The sequence below is a fragment of the Necator americanus genome, chromosome III (genome assembly GCF_031761385.1).
Source record: "Necator americanus strain Aroian chromosome III, whole genome shotgun sequence".
NCBI lineage: Eukaryota > Metazoa > Nematoda > Chromadorea > Rhabditida > Ancylostomatidae > Necator > Necator americanus.
In genome coordinates, this window is record NC_087373.1 from 10,265,654 (window position 1) to 10,280,261 (window position 14,608).

The following is a 14,608-nucleotide window of genomic DNA, read 5'->3' on the forward strand; positions in this document are numbered from 1 at the left end:
CATGAACCTTAGTACGTCATGAACGATGAAATAAATAGACGTGTGTCCAAATCCGTGCTAATTTAGTTTTCTTCGATGTCACCACACTATGACTATGTAGTTCTTACCATCATCTCTCACATAATTTCTGGAATAACTGAAAATTTATGTGATTACAACATTAAGGTCGTACTTATTTAGTATTTATTTTTCAATCAAGCACTATTCATAGTTTCCTTCGAAATTACTGTTGCCAAAGAAATTTTCCTGAAAGCTCAGTCATGTTTTCTCGTTAGTCATCACTTTTCCTCAAAAAGTATGAAAATTTCTTCAGTTCCCTTTTTTCTTTTTCTTTTCCTTTTCCTCTGTCCTCTTTTTCCTCTTGGAATTCCCATGAGATCTTCTTTGACTCTATGAAGCACAGTGTTATAAACGCTTAAGTGTCGTTTTTCGGTCTCTCTTAAAAAGATCGTTGAATTCCAGAGATTTTCTCTCTCTCCGTTCTCTTTTCTTCCTTTTCATCGGCCCTCACTTTCTCCCTCTCCTACATCTCCTTTCTGCCGATCGATATTCTCCCCATAACGGTTAGATCGCGATCGTATATCATTTTTATATGTATTCGGCGTAGAGGTCCGCCCGTCGGGCCACCCATTCGCCTGCTCCCCGCCGCCGCCGCCGCCGCTGCCGCCTCCACCACCACCATCCGCACGTCCGTCCGTCCTTCCGTACGTCCGACCCCAGACGAAGTGCCGGCCCCGCCTCCAATCCTTGTGGCTCATTTCAGATGTGCTGAGCGAAGACGATGATAAAACGATCAACATTGGAAAACACGTATCGACCTTCTCCAATCTCAGCACATCCGTCTATTCTTCTACTATTTTTGCGGGTATTATTACTATTCACCACCACTGTCTACGCCGGTCCAACCGATCGTGTACTACTCGGTGAAAATGTGGATTTAATCGTTTCACATGGAAGGCAAACGGAACAACGTCTATTCGGTTCGTTTTCTCCCACAGGACTTAACTACGAAGTGCAAGGGAACATCGTACAGGTTTGTATTTCATCATTTTTCGAGTATTTCTCTCGAGAAAACTTTTGGGATTTTGGGAAAATTATGGATTGGCTGGTAGTCCTGAAAAGTTGATTTTTCTCTTCTATCCCCTCTGGTCACAGCAATACTCTTCCACTTATAAATCCGCATGAATACGCAATTATGTGGTTTGCGTGCCTATTCATCTCATCCCATATCTAATTGTCAGCAGTTTCTCGGTGATCTCCCTGGAAAAAAGCTGGTAGGAAATCCTCTTTCAACATTTCTATTCTGGATAACTACTTTTCTAGGAGGTATCCATGTGATTGAATGAGTGAATGCTTGGTTAAAAAAAAACGATAACACTGGTTTGGGATTTTTTTTTTGGATTCACTTTGAGAGAGTTGCAATAACCCTGGATAATCCATGTTTTCTCAAAATCCCAAAATACATTTTTTCTATTATTCTTTCGTAATTCCTCGTGTATCCTAACATTTTAAGCATTTCACGATAATTTCTATATTTTCCTGACGATTAAAAACTGTGAGGCATTCGATAGAAATTTAATGAGGTACATTTGGAAATTTAATAAGATACTATTGGAAAAAAGCCAGACAATACTTTTTTTTTGATTCCATTTTCATCTCTCGAAAATACCGGCTCTAAAAACTGCACTGCACTGAGCGCTTTTTTTTTGCGCGTAATTTTCTTTCTCGGCTGATGTAAATGTTTTTTTAAAGTTCAGTAGAGACAAAAAAATCGACTACATGGCGAAATGAGATTCCTGGAAGATGTCTAAAAAACTAGCTCTTTATTGCATTGTTTGATGTTGTTGCTTTGGTTGATTTTATTGTTTCTGGATAATTTTTGTACTTTTGTGATCATCGGAGATAGAAGAATCCGACAAAAACATCACTTGTTTGTTTCCTTGTCTAAATTACATTTTTATTGATTTTACCCGTTTTAATTAGGTTGCTCCAAAAAACACGTCTTTCCATAGCTATAATAATAAGTTTCGGGGTTTTTTCTTTCCTCGACCGCATTCTCAAAAGCCACCTCTCACCCTCCATAAATCTTCTCAAGCAAGCTGTATTTACGACGACTATACCAATTAAATCCACCTGTAAGGTCATCATGAATCATCGTATCCATTCATCTGGAACTGCCCGTAATTACTGTATAACACCTGTATGCGGCTTGTGACTTATTACGCCTCTTAAGGTCATTTCCTGCTTCCGACCTCACTACATCTGGATTAGAATCGGATTAGCGATCGCCGTACCAACTAATTCGGAATCCATTTTGAATTTCGCGCCATGCGTTGTGGCTTTTCGAAGCTAATTTCGATGGATTTTCCAGCGTGTTCGGGAGCTCGAGGATGTTTTCGGGGGTGGGTACGAACTGTGACGGGATGTCCTTCCTTTGACTAACGTGATGAGACTCGAGTCGGGTCTGCTGGAGCAACGTACCTTTGTTGGCACTCGATTGATCGGCCTCATTAATCTTCGCCGAACACTCTTCATGGGTGGCACGAACGTTTCTTTTTTTGTGTGTGAAGAACTGCGGGGGTTACGGTAACCAGATGCTGGTTAGCAACGAACAAGACGCGACCAGCTGTGGCAATGCGGTGTTCGAAAGTTCTCAGGCAGTGGAAGTGCTGAAACTGATCTTGAATGGGAAATGGGACGAGGCGAACGGCTGCCATTCACACGCAGGCATTGTTTTCGCAAAAGTTCTGCACTGACTAATCACACAGCCCTTGTTTTGTGAGTTTGTGAGCAGCCGGAAAAGGTCAGAACAAGCTGTCAATTCCTACCAGATGACTCACATAGTGTTATAACATCTTCTATGACATGTCGTTTGTTTTCTGGAAGACGTCGCGCAAATTTCGTAGCTTGGGAGGCGCGGCCGAATCCTTGAATTCCGGCCATGTTTCATCGGGATCCGAGTAAAAGCATTAGGTTGTTGGTCGTTTGTCAATAGCACAAGCCTCGAGGGGTCACTCAACGCTCCAGACCGCCTTCAAGCGCAGCCCTCAACGAAACACCACAAGCGGACAAATGTCTTCAAGAATATGGAGGTGATGATCTGGAAAAAAGCGGCATAAAAAAACTCTGCGATTCAGAAATCAATTTTTTTTTTCGCTGAGCATTCTCTTTTGAAATATGGGTGAATCATCCACAATCATTGTTGGAAATCCGAGACAGAAATAAACTTGTTTGTGTCGAACTTGGAATTTTCCACAAATTTCGACAGTTTTCAACGAACTTTTCAGACATTTTCTTCCAGAGAATTTTCTTCAAATTGTGACAAACAGCTCTTAGCTTAACAATAAAAATTGGAATAAACGTAAATTCTTGAGCATCTAAGGAACAGTTTTTTGTTGGACAACGTATTGCACATGCTACGCACTTTCAACATAGTGACTTTTGTTTTTTTTTTTTTGCTTTTTTTTTCGGATGTTCCGAAGAAGTCTTGGAGATTTCCCCTGATTGCATGATTTCTTCTCCATAGACGTACCGTTCCAGTTTTTGAGAGCTGTTTGTTGGCATGGAAAATTTTCATGGGAAAATTTCAATCTTGTAGCAATCTAACAGGTTATCAGATTCAGAACCTTCTTAAAATGACCCCTTGTACCACGTATACGAATTTCTAACTTCTAAGCTCTGTTTTATCTTTTTTTTCTTATTCTATTAAGGCCAAGTTTTTTTTTCTCTTCAAAATGCTTTGGACAAATAGAAGTAGTGTTCATGGTTTCCAGAGTTGATTTCCTCCAAATAATGAGTTTTTCCTCATAGTTGTCCTCTTAACGAGACATCCGAAAAAAAATCGAATTCTGAGTCGTTAGTTCGTGAGTCTTCCAGAGATGAGAATTTCTTGACAAATAATGTTTTTTTGATCAATCTGATCCAGAGTTATAATAGAAAACTTCGAAAGTATTTGCCTTTTTCAACTTTTTGGTTTTTTAATTTAAAAAAAATGTAAATAGAGGTCTTTAGGATGCGATTCTAGGAACCGGTGCTGAGAGAGGGCTTCAATCAGTTCCATCAGTGACTTCTTGCTAATTGTGTATTTTTCGGTTTTTTTTTTTGAACCGTTTAGTCCAAACTTAAGGAATCTAGATATCATAACCTTTTCTTCTGGAACTCATTCACCTTCGAAAGAAAATTTCATTCTTTTCTTTAAAATTTTCTGTTTATTCCCATGAAAATATGTTGAATGTTTGTTACGAAACTTGTCGTAGTCCGAAAATTCTCGACTGACATACCTGCACGATCCGAGAAGTTAATTGTAAAATCTAATTTTCAAGTGTCCTGGGTGGTTTCTTTTCGCAACATGATGTTCTTTCCTCCGCCGCGGATGCACTTTTCATCAAGTCCTTTCTCCTTGGCTCTGCTTCATGTTTTTGTTTGTTTGCTGCTGCGATAATTCTAGGACATGTGCCTTTGTTGAGGTCCGAGGGCGCCGACGATTGCCCAAACGGACCCATTCGTATAATGGACGTCTCAAAATTGGATTAAGCGGCGTTTCAATGGTGAACCGGACTACGACTGAGACGAAGAGAAAAAGCGCCGAGTCCGCTCCGAAAACCCTGCATTCAAATTACGCGGCATCGATACGCACACAAATTACGAGATACTGGAAGCTATCCGTGTCCGAATCGCTTTTATTCGTAAAGAACGAGTGAATCGCTGGCTTTTAGCGAGCATGTGAGCGGCAGCTCATTGAGGTGTCCTTCCAGTGCAGTGAAGAACTAATCGTAATGAAAGGCGACGACATATGCGGGCGACGTCGTTAACGTCGTCGCCGAGCGATTTATAGGCGATCGTTCGAATCGCGCCGCGATCATTAACGCAGCACACCTGGCCATGGGCACCGATGCATTTCTAGAAACGCGTTGATGGGTTTTTGAGGGAGTCATTGGTACAGGAATCAGGGAAGTGATAGCCGATGTATTCTTCAGCAGAAGAGACCACTTTGCGGGTGCGGGGAACTCACAGGCACTAGAAATCTCTTCGAGAATTTCTCTCAGCACACTGGTGTTATAAAGTGGATCTGTGGCAAAATTTCAGAAAAAAAAGAGAACTTTTCTTCCTTTTTTTCGTTTAAAAGTGAAGTTTCCTCAATGTTTCCGCTTGCTCGTTCGAAACGACTGAAAACCATAGGAGGTTAGAATGTTTTCTATAACAAAACAAAATATTTTCCTCTAGAGTGCAAATTTAGCAGAAAATAGTACAACGTTCTCAATCTACAAATACGATTCGTGAATTACATCGGGCAAATTCTTGAGATAAATTATCCGAAGGTTTTTACACCTTTTACGAGGTAGTTAAAGTTTTTTTTCAGAACTAATGTACTAAACGAAAATTAGGACTTGGAACAGCTGTGTCAGTGCATCCGTAAAGCGTACATTTTCTAATTTTCGGACAAGTTTAAGGATATTTATATTTATATTTCTGTATTTATACATATTTATGATATTTATATTTCTGTTAGATTTCGCATCCATTTTTTTGGGGAGAAGGGGGAGAAATTAGAATTTTTTCGAGCCAAGAACGAGAAACATTTTACGAAAGAGGATATTTCTCGACACTACCGGTTATGTTGGAGAATAAGTGCAATTTATCAAGCGCACTACAATCCGTAGTTGGCAGTTGCAGGAACTAAAAAAAATGGGAAAATTCCAATCGATAATCGTTTCTTGAACATGACACATTCCCCTGGATCTGGCGGTGCCAATAAATCCATCCTAATCCGTCGTCTTAGCCTAGCTGTATAACAAACCCGTCACCTATGGATCGGGATTTGCCAACGCTCTGCGTCTCCGCGTCTGGCACAGTCTCTACACAATGTCGGCATCTTTCAAGTTTTACGACCTTAAGGGTCAGTGCGGTTCTGTTTTGTACACATATCACGTTGTCTGCTTGGTAACACTTGCGATTACGAAATATTCGACAGCTCAGGGTCAGGATCTGGTTCCAGGATATGTTGGCAATAGGTTTGGGTCTCCCTGTAATAATTCGTGGTTGGCAGGTACTTCCAGGGATTTACAGCTGATCTAGGATCATGATTTGGGCTATAGGGCGGTAAGCAGTTGGGTAGATTTATAAAAAAAGTGGTATCTTTCCTGAAAATTCTCAAAGAATGGGAAGGTTCAAAAATCCCCAAAACCAGGATTTGCAAACTTTCCGTGTGATATTAATTTCTTAGTGTGTATAAGTCTAGCGAAATTCGGGATTGTTCTGGACATTGTTCGGATGATGTCCCAGCGATAACCAACGTGATGACTATTACTATCCAGTACTCCAAGCTAATTTTAAGTAAACACCTACGTTATTTACTGTTATTTACTTACCCCTATTAGGTTGGTACGGTAGCATTTCTATTCAATACCTATTAACTAGATTCGAGTATTATTTGAGAGCTTTTCATGCGTAGAGTTCTTCTTTTCTTTTCTTTCTTTCTTGCTAAATATTGAATATTCGAATATTCAGTAAAGTGTCATATATTCAGTTACATGGAAGTTCACTGCTATTTTTACTGCTTTAGAAATTCAACAACAAATTTTACTGAGAAAATCTTTAACTTTAAGGATGGAAACGCAAAAAAAAAACAAGTTCTACTCTCTGCAAATATTTGTATAGATGGTTTTTTTCTCATCCAGAGATTGTTTATCAGCCATGATTTCTGGTATCAGAGGATGTAATCCACTCGAAAGATATCTGCGGCTGATGGAATAGTACATGTAAATTGCTGGAAAAAATTTGAAAAAAGAAAAACATTTGTGTGCGTTGAAAAGAAAAACATTTGCGTGAACAAAATGAACGTGGGTGTTGAAATCTAGCAGATATGGGCTTCTCTTCTAGAAAAAAGGATCAATAGTTTTAAATAAGGAATCAACATTTGTTAAACAAATAAAAAAACATAATTCTTGGAAATTTCGAGATATTCAATAACTTCCTTGGTATTTGAATGATGTTTCCGGCTACTTCTTTAGAAATAGAAAAAAGTTTGGAGAAATGTCGTTCCAAGTGGACTTTCTCCAAGAACTTCTACATTTTCTCAATATCACTGGTTAAATTGTTGTAGTTCATAAGAGCCATACTTATTCTTCCACTATGAATACATCCTAAAGCCATAGACTTTTTCTTAGATGTACTGGACTCTTTCTAAGGGATTTGCGCCTGTCCTCATCCTTAAATCCGCCTTATTTACCCATTAGTCTTCGATGACGAGCAGTCGTACGGGGCTTTCTTCAGTTCGATGGCAGCTGAACACCAATTTCAGCCCGGAGCCACAATTCATTTCGCCTCAACACCACACGTCTATTTATCCGTTTCTTCATTCATATGTTTTCGTAGTAATAAATCCAAGCAGGCGGCTACAGTATGCATAGCAAGAAGCGGAAATGAATTTCCTCTGGCTGTGAGCTGGTGATCGAGCGAAAGCGATGTGTGGAGATCGCAGAGAAACAGAACGTGTCGTTTTCTTCTAAGACCGTCTTCTTCTTCTTCTTCTTCCATATCATTTCGACTAAGCACGTAAACCAGCAATGATGCGGAGCCACAGTTCGCGCTTTATGGGCCCAATAAAAGTCTGCGTCTCCTGTGACGAAGGTGATACGCTGGAGCGTCTTATCCGTGCTGCGCATCCACAAATTGTGGACTGTCTCCGCCGGGTCGGCGACTTCAAATCGCAGCGCCGAATGTCCGTTATTTATAGCGTTTGCGGAAGGCCATTTCCACATTTCCAAACGTCGCCATCTATGGAGGAAATTGATATACTTGGTGGGTGTGTAGTCGCGGTTCGTACCGACTCGGTTCAACGCTCATAGACGGGAACAATCTTTTTTTTTCGGCATGAATTGGAGATCAGAAGAGAGTTTCGTATAAACTGTAAACTATACGGGTGTAGTATAAACAGAAATTTTGTCAATATCAACATGTTGTCGAAATTTCACTCTACAAAGGAAAAATCTTCACCGAAACTTCAACGGCACAACAAGAAAACACAAACCCAGTTCACAATCCTGAGATTCATAAGAAAAAAGGACTTGGAGACAAATTTTGTCGTTAACATAAGCTACAAATACGAATATAAATAAATTATCTTTAAACAAACAATGGTGAAGTGCTGTATGTCCTTACAATCACTAACGAATAAATGAAATCCAAAGAGGAATCCAGAAGATTTTCCTGCTAATGAATAAATCGTGTCGATGATCCTTGTTCAATTTTAATCCCATTCAACTTTTGTGAAAAAGAAAAAAACACATTTAGATATTGAGTTTCCTACATATTCTCCAATGGAACGGTCTAGTTTTAATCGATTATTTGCTACATTTTTAACTATTTACCTATTATTTTTGCTACCTTATTTAAAAATAGAGTTAGGATTAATCCCAGAATTCAGTTCATAATCCGACTATGATTTAGTGAAATATTTCTAGGTATCCTCCTTTCGAGCATGCGATGCACGACGAAAAGGACTTGACCGAACCTTGTTCGGACATATTGCTGTCGTTTTCGTCGATGAAGTGCAACCATTTCTCACCGGTTGTGTCGCTTTGGATAATCAGGTGGGCGACAATGCGTTGCTTGGGTCTATGCTTTATGGCATATTAATTCCTACATTCCTAAAAGGATTAGATATCCTGACATTCTTGGGAAAGATACAGGGACTAGGTCACTAGATCCTTTGTTCTTGACGTTTTTGTTTATCGTACCAGCAAGACATAATACTGATTATCCTTAGAAATAGGATGAAAGAGAATAGCAAAATCAGCGTTTTCCGCAAACTTATCGTTTAAAGGTACGCTTAAAACATCCTGATGAACGAAAATGACGTTCGATTCGAATAAATCAAAAATTGTCTTTTTTTTATCATTACCTACATCCAAAAAAAAAAAGTAAAAAGAGATTTATCTAAAGCTGGCAACAAAAATGGAAAATGTGGATGTTTTCACCCTGAAGGCATTGTTCTGCAATTATTGAAAGCTTTAAGTTAGGATAATACTACTGGTAATAACTTGATATATTAATGAACACTAAAATATTTTATATTTCTATCGGAAAACGCTTAATATCCTAGGAAAACTATTTGATTTCTTTGAATTAATATATTTTCGTATATTTTAGCAAAAATAAAGATTTTTTAAACTACCTGTGAATGTGCCATTATTGTTCAGGGTTGCGGTTGTTTATTCTTAACAGAATAGAAGACTTCTAATTCCAATTAAGCTTTGAAAATTAACAGCTAATTTTTGGTTTTTGAAGTAAACATTAAATCGTCTACACTTTATCGAAGAAATATAAGGGAAATGTAGAAGATGCAGATTTTAGTGTAGAAATGGGAATTTGAGATACTAATAAATATAAAATAATAAAAATAAATTATAATATAAATATAAATTGTAATAATAACAATAATAGTTATGTAATGAAATATAAATATAAAACAATTAATAATAAGTAATGATAGTAGATGAGCAATAAAAAATAAAATAAAAGCGGTAAAATTGGACCAAATATTTTTATGGCCGATTGAATCGTGTTTGAAACCGTGCTGATGTGAACTTTCGATGACTCCGCCGTTGCCTGTAGAACACGGCCATTGAGCCGAGCGTCATGAGCGCCGTTTGTCCTTGAAATTGCTTTTGCCTCGAAAAATAAACGACAGTCATTTTGCTGCAGTCGCAGCAGTCATAGTCCTCCTCCGTTCTGCTCTCCAGATCGCGCGTCCGCTATCTTTATAGCAATCGCGCCCTCATAATGGTCAGTCATTCACTTTTATGGTATGGGAACGCGCAAGTGGACGATAAAAACAGAAATTGCAAGCGACCATTGTCACGCCAATACTCCAGATTGAGGGAAAATCTCATAAATCGCAACAAGAACTGCTAAATATACAACTGATCGATGTATTCGATGTTCCAGGCACGATTTGTTGAGAAATCCGGAGCGCTTGCGTTGGTTGTTGGCCCTGCGTCTAGGATTCAACGGAATCGCAAACCGATGAAAGTGAGGGAGTTCTTTTTGTTGAAATCGAGACCAACTAAGCACTAGATGAGGGTTTTTACCGTTTATATTATAGGTTCGAGCTTCAAAAATCCCAGTTGTCGTTCTGGATGACCAGGAAACACAACGTCTTCGTAATCAGTTGGCTGAAGCTGGTACTAGCGCCGCTGTCGCTCATCTTAGGCTCGATTTCATTGACCCGAAACCACCGCATGTGCTGAAATTACAGGTTAGCTTAATTTTTGACGGCTTTGAAGGATTGTTCTATCTGAAGCAGTTCTTCCTGCGCGGTTTTTTCTGTAGACTTCTCCAATTTTCCTATCAATACGTCACTATTAAAGTAAGGTAAAGTCCTGGAATTCTATGAGAGAAAAGTTAATCACGACTACGAATTTCTTCCCACAAGATCCTAGAAAAGTTCCCCTTCTTTTCGCCTGTTTAAATCCATAATCAGAGTGGATCTCTGATCTCTCTTCAGTATTTAGGCTCTCACGTTTCTCACTTAGCTTTTCAAATCGTGTTCCAGAATCTATAACCGTGCGCCATTTTGATTTTTAGCAGCGTGACAGGTTGCATGGATTAGAAAAGAAATTAACGCTTTGAAGCGAAACGACAGCTGTTCTCATTCGAAATTTCCTGAAAGCTCACGAAATCTGGTAGTTACAGCTGATTTTTGCATTGTGTGAGCTTTCAGCACCCTAATACCGCAAGATGTCAATACTGTCTGTTCGTACAACTTGTATATGGGCGATAAAGTATAAACACCACTAGTGATAATTTTGTAACTTCTGATTAAATTAGAAATTAGAATTAGATTAGAATAAGATCATCTTAAAGGCATCACTCCACGAGTCTGAGGTGGTACGGATTTCAGGTGGAGTATTCGTATACGGGATAGCAGATTATGAAGAGGGGGTGATTCCGTCCATTTCTTCCTAATTGCCGTAAAAAACGGCTCGGAAGTTACGGCTTCAGGCGTACTGGCGCACTACTTTCTACAGGGAGCTCGACTGGAGCGCGCCAGCCTCGTACGACGCCGCATCTTCCGGGCCGTTTTTTACGGCAATTACGAAGAAATGGACGGAATCACCTCCTTCTCCGTAGCCTCTCATCTCGTATACGAATACTCCACCTGAAATCTGCACCACCTCAGATTCGTGGGGTGATGCCTTTAACTATAGTAGGGTCAAAACGAAATGAAGCACGGTGCAGTTGAGTAAGTGATCGCGCTTGAAGCGCTGCGCTGGAGAGCAGCGGTTAGGATCCGCTGGAGATTTCGTTAGCACCAGCCATAGCTGTGGTTCGTGGTGGTCCCACCTTGACCGCAAGCGCTGCTTCCACCGCACCGCTTCGAGCGCAGCCGCTCACGCAGCTGCACCGTGCTACATTTCGTTTTGACCCCACTATAGGGCATTTCGATTCTCGCTTTTCCGCTACATGATCTCTCCGCAAGTAACTTACCTCGTAGAAATTATGTCAGGTTTTTATGTTGGTGGTGCACCTTCCACAAATAGCGACAGTGTTTCCATTGGGTCTTGAGGCGAAGTCATGACAATGTGGTATTTTTAGAGGTTCCTTTTAGCAACTGTTCTTGACAAAAAGCTAAAGAAGGGTAGAAATGGTATTTTTTACGCGAATATATCGCAATATCGCAAAACTTTCGTTTTCTCAGCGGCGGCAAGATCACAGTAAACGCAAAGCTGATCCAAGAATGTTTACAGGTTTTCCGTCCAAGTCTTCTGAATCTCTCGCTGATCGGTTTGCTCGTAGTTTTGGTGATTTTCATCACTTTACTGGTGTTTGTGAAGATTCGATGGCGACCAACAGCGCATCGTGATCTTTGGCTTAGGACTCTTGCGAGAGCGGCAGTCGGAAAGATGGAAATTAGAAAATTCCAAAAGGTACGTGCTCATGTTTCCTGGAAAAATTTCAAGTGTTGAAAATGTTTTCTCGCGTCTACAGGAACCTTCACGACAACGTCGACGGCCTTTTGCTCGTTTGCGACGTGTACGTTCCACATATCTTCCAGTTTTCGGATCATTGACCTCTGTAGCTAACACTGCCGGTTCTCAAGTGAGTTCACAATTGTTTCCCATCCTTTCTTTTCAGTTTTTTTTTTAATTTCTTTCTGTTCCAGGAACGCTGCTCTATTTGCCTTGACGAATACGCTGAAGGCACGGAACTTCGAGTACTGTTCTGTGGCCATGAATTTCATCCGAAATGTGTCGATCCTTGGTTATTGTCCAATCGACGATGTCCTCTGTGTCAATTCGATGTCGTATACAAACAATATCCTAAGATGGAATCGCTTGTGAAAAATAGACAGTTAGTACACATTTTTTCTCCGAAGAATTAGAAATCAACATCTATTTCTGTGATTTGTCCAGGACATCACCGTCATCCGAGCACTCATCACCACTGGAACCCCTGTTACTGGCACCGGTCGCGGAATCGCCACGAATTTCTCGCAATCCTTCCGGAACTCCGGATCAATTCCCGCGATCGTCCCAGGATCCGCTCCAAGTGGTTCGGGACGTTGCTGCTGCTCGTGGCAGGCGGGTCACGTCACGAGCTCGTTCCCTGCCGAGGAGGCGACCGTTACGGCCACGAGAACACGTCGAAACAGCCGTGAGGCTCGGAGGGTGAGTGTATTGTTCTGAACAGAAGCAGTAATTCAGGAGGAGGTGGAGGGAGGTTGAAAGGAGTCCTGTGTGAGATACCCCACATTTGAACTGAATCAGTCGTTTCAACTCCATCAAGGGGAAACACAGTCGATTTTGAGAGAAGAATTCAGAAAATTTGATTCATATGTTCTCCGAAGCATCCAGGGTGGTCATTACCAGCGCGGAGCGCACATTCCCTCAGTCCCGTCATGAATCCATAATGTGCTGTGCAGGTAGTCGTTCATTTCCCTCATGCGTTTGCGAGAACTGCCTTCAGTAAAGCCAAGAACGGGGGAAGAAGTGTGTGTGGGAGGAATTTACCCTCCTCAAACCCTCAAACGTTTTATCGAATTTGTGCTTTGTGCTGCTTTATTTACTTTGGTGCTTACTTTAGTTTGAATTAAATTTGGTAACTTTAACACCACATCGTAGTATAACTGTAGACCCTGAAGATTTAAATTTAAAAAAAACCTCAGTGCTCGCTCCACAGACTAAGATTCACAGAGGTCGTTGATGTGGAGCCAGATTATTTTTGGCAGAAACCTATTCATTTTTCTGTTCATTTTTATGGACCTCTGGAGCATTATCTAGAACTCTTGTAGTGTTCTGCGATGCCTTTGTTGTTGACAACGTTTTTAGAGCAATCAACCGATTCGTGAGGATATTCTGAGCGAAGATAGCTCCAACTCTAAATCTTAAAGCCAGCATGCCAAAAAAATTGACGGTGTTGGGATGTCTGTACGAAAACACAAGGCTAAGGTTGTAGATCACAATTATGGGCACGACCACGCTTAATCTCTCTTAGCTGTCTTGAAAATCAACTAGAGAGACTGCCTCCTCGATGGAATTTTCCTACGAACCACCATATGACGCGTTACGCGCTCTGTACATGCGCCGATTCCCTCATCAGCTTATTTATTGGTTTTATTTGAATGGGCTGCTAAAGCAACCTCTTTGATCTTCGTACGCTCGCTTCTAGACGCAGAAAAGTGTCTTGTATAAGTTATAATGTGCGTTGTAGGAAAATTTGATTGATTAGGCCATTTCTCACGATCAAAACGAATTGAGCGTCTTCCCGCTCATACTTGTGATCTACTCACCTAACCCTACTTTTCCGTGGAGGGTTCTCCACATGGTCAATTTCATGTTTCCCGTCCTTAATCTAACTTGTATTTGAAAATATGGATTGACGATGGTATCGTATCGTTTTAGTCCGACAGAAGTTTATTTGATCAGTTTATAAGATGAAAATTCCCTTTATGATTCATTCAGCACTTAAATACGCAGAATTCAGGTACTCCTCGGACGTTTCATCACGTTGACAACGCCTTCATCGTCAATAGTCGTTCTTCATCTACAAATGCCCATTCTACTCACTTCCGGTTCTACTGATCAGTATTCTATAACGGGTTACAGCACCTCGATTCCTGGGTAGCTCTTTCTCTTCTTTCTTTTTCATCACTGTTCCTTTCCGCTCTACCCCATGTCGTCGTCGTGCGCTCAGTACGCTCAAACTGACCGCTTTCCTCCTCATCGATCTACGTGTTCATATATAGAGAGATACTTGATCCTACTTATCATCATTAACACCGAACAACAGCACAATGAGCAGCGTTCTAGTCCAACGCTTCCCGAAAATTCCAAATGCCAAAGTGAGAGACTTCACATCCGTTGATCTACGTTGTTGTGAGATTTTCTTTTCTGTACGTCAGGATGTCGCGTACAAACACAAACTCTTAGTCATTTTTTGTTGTTATTAAAAATTTTTATTGATTGATGACAGTCATGTGCTTGACTTTGGTGTATTTTTGTACATATATATGAGATTACAGTATTTTTAATAAAACCTGATAATAATTTCTTTTTTGTAGAACAAAAGATCTTATCCAATAAATGGCACAGTTCAAAATAGTTTG

The 14,608-nt window shown here is 40.3% G+C and overlaps 1 protein-coding gene across 1 annotated transcript; it reads left to right on the forward strand.

Annotated features, from left to right (window-relative positions):
- Positions 1-781: 781 nt before the first annotated feature.
- On the forward strand, positions 782-14,014 carry RB195_009166 (uncharacterized protein; the record flags this gene model as incomplete). Its single annotated transcript, XM_064196025.1, has 9 exons — positions 782-1,033; positions 8,463-8,591; positions 9,949-10,032; positions 10,106-10,258; positions 11,751-11,930; positions 11,992-12,102; positions 12,167-12,354; positions 12,417-12,671; positions 13,987-14,014. The coding sequence occupies 9 exons, from the start codon at positions 782-784 to the stop codon at positions 14,012-14,014; spliced, it is 1,380 nt and encodes a 459-aa protein (XP_064047170.1).
- Between the last annotated feature and the right edge of the window lie 594 nt (positions 14,015-14,608).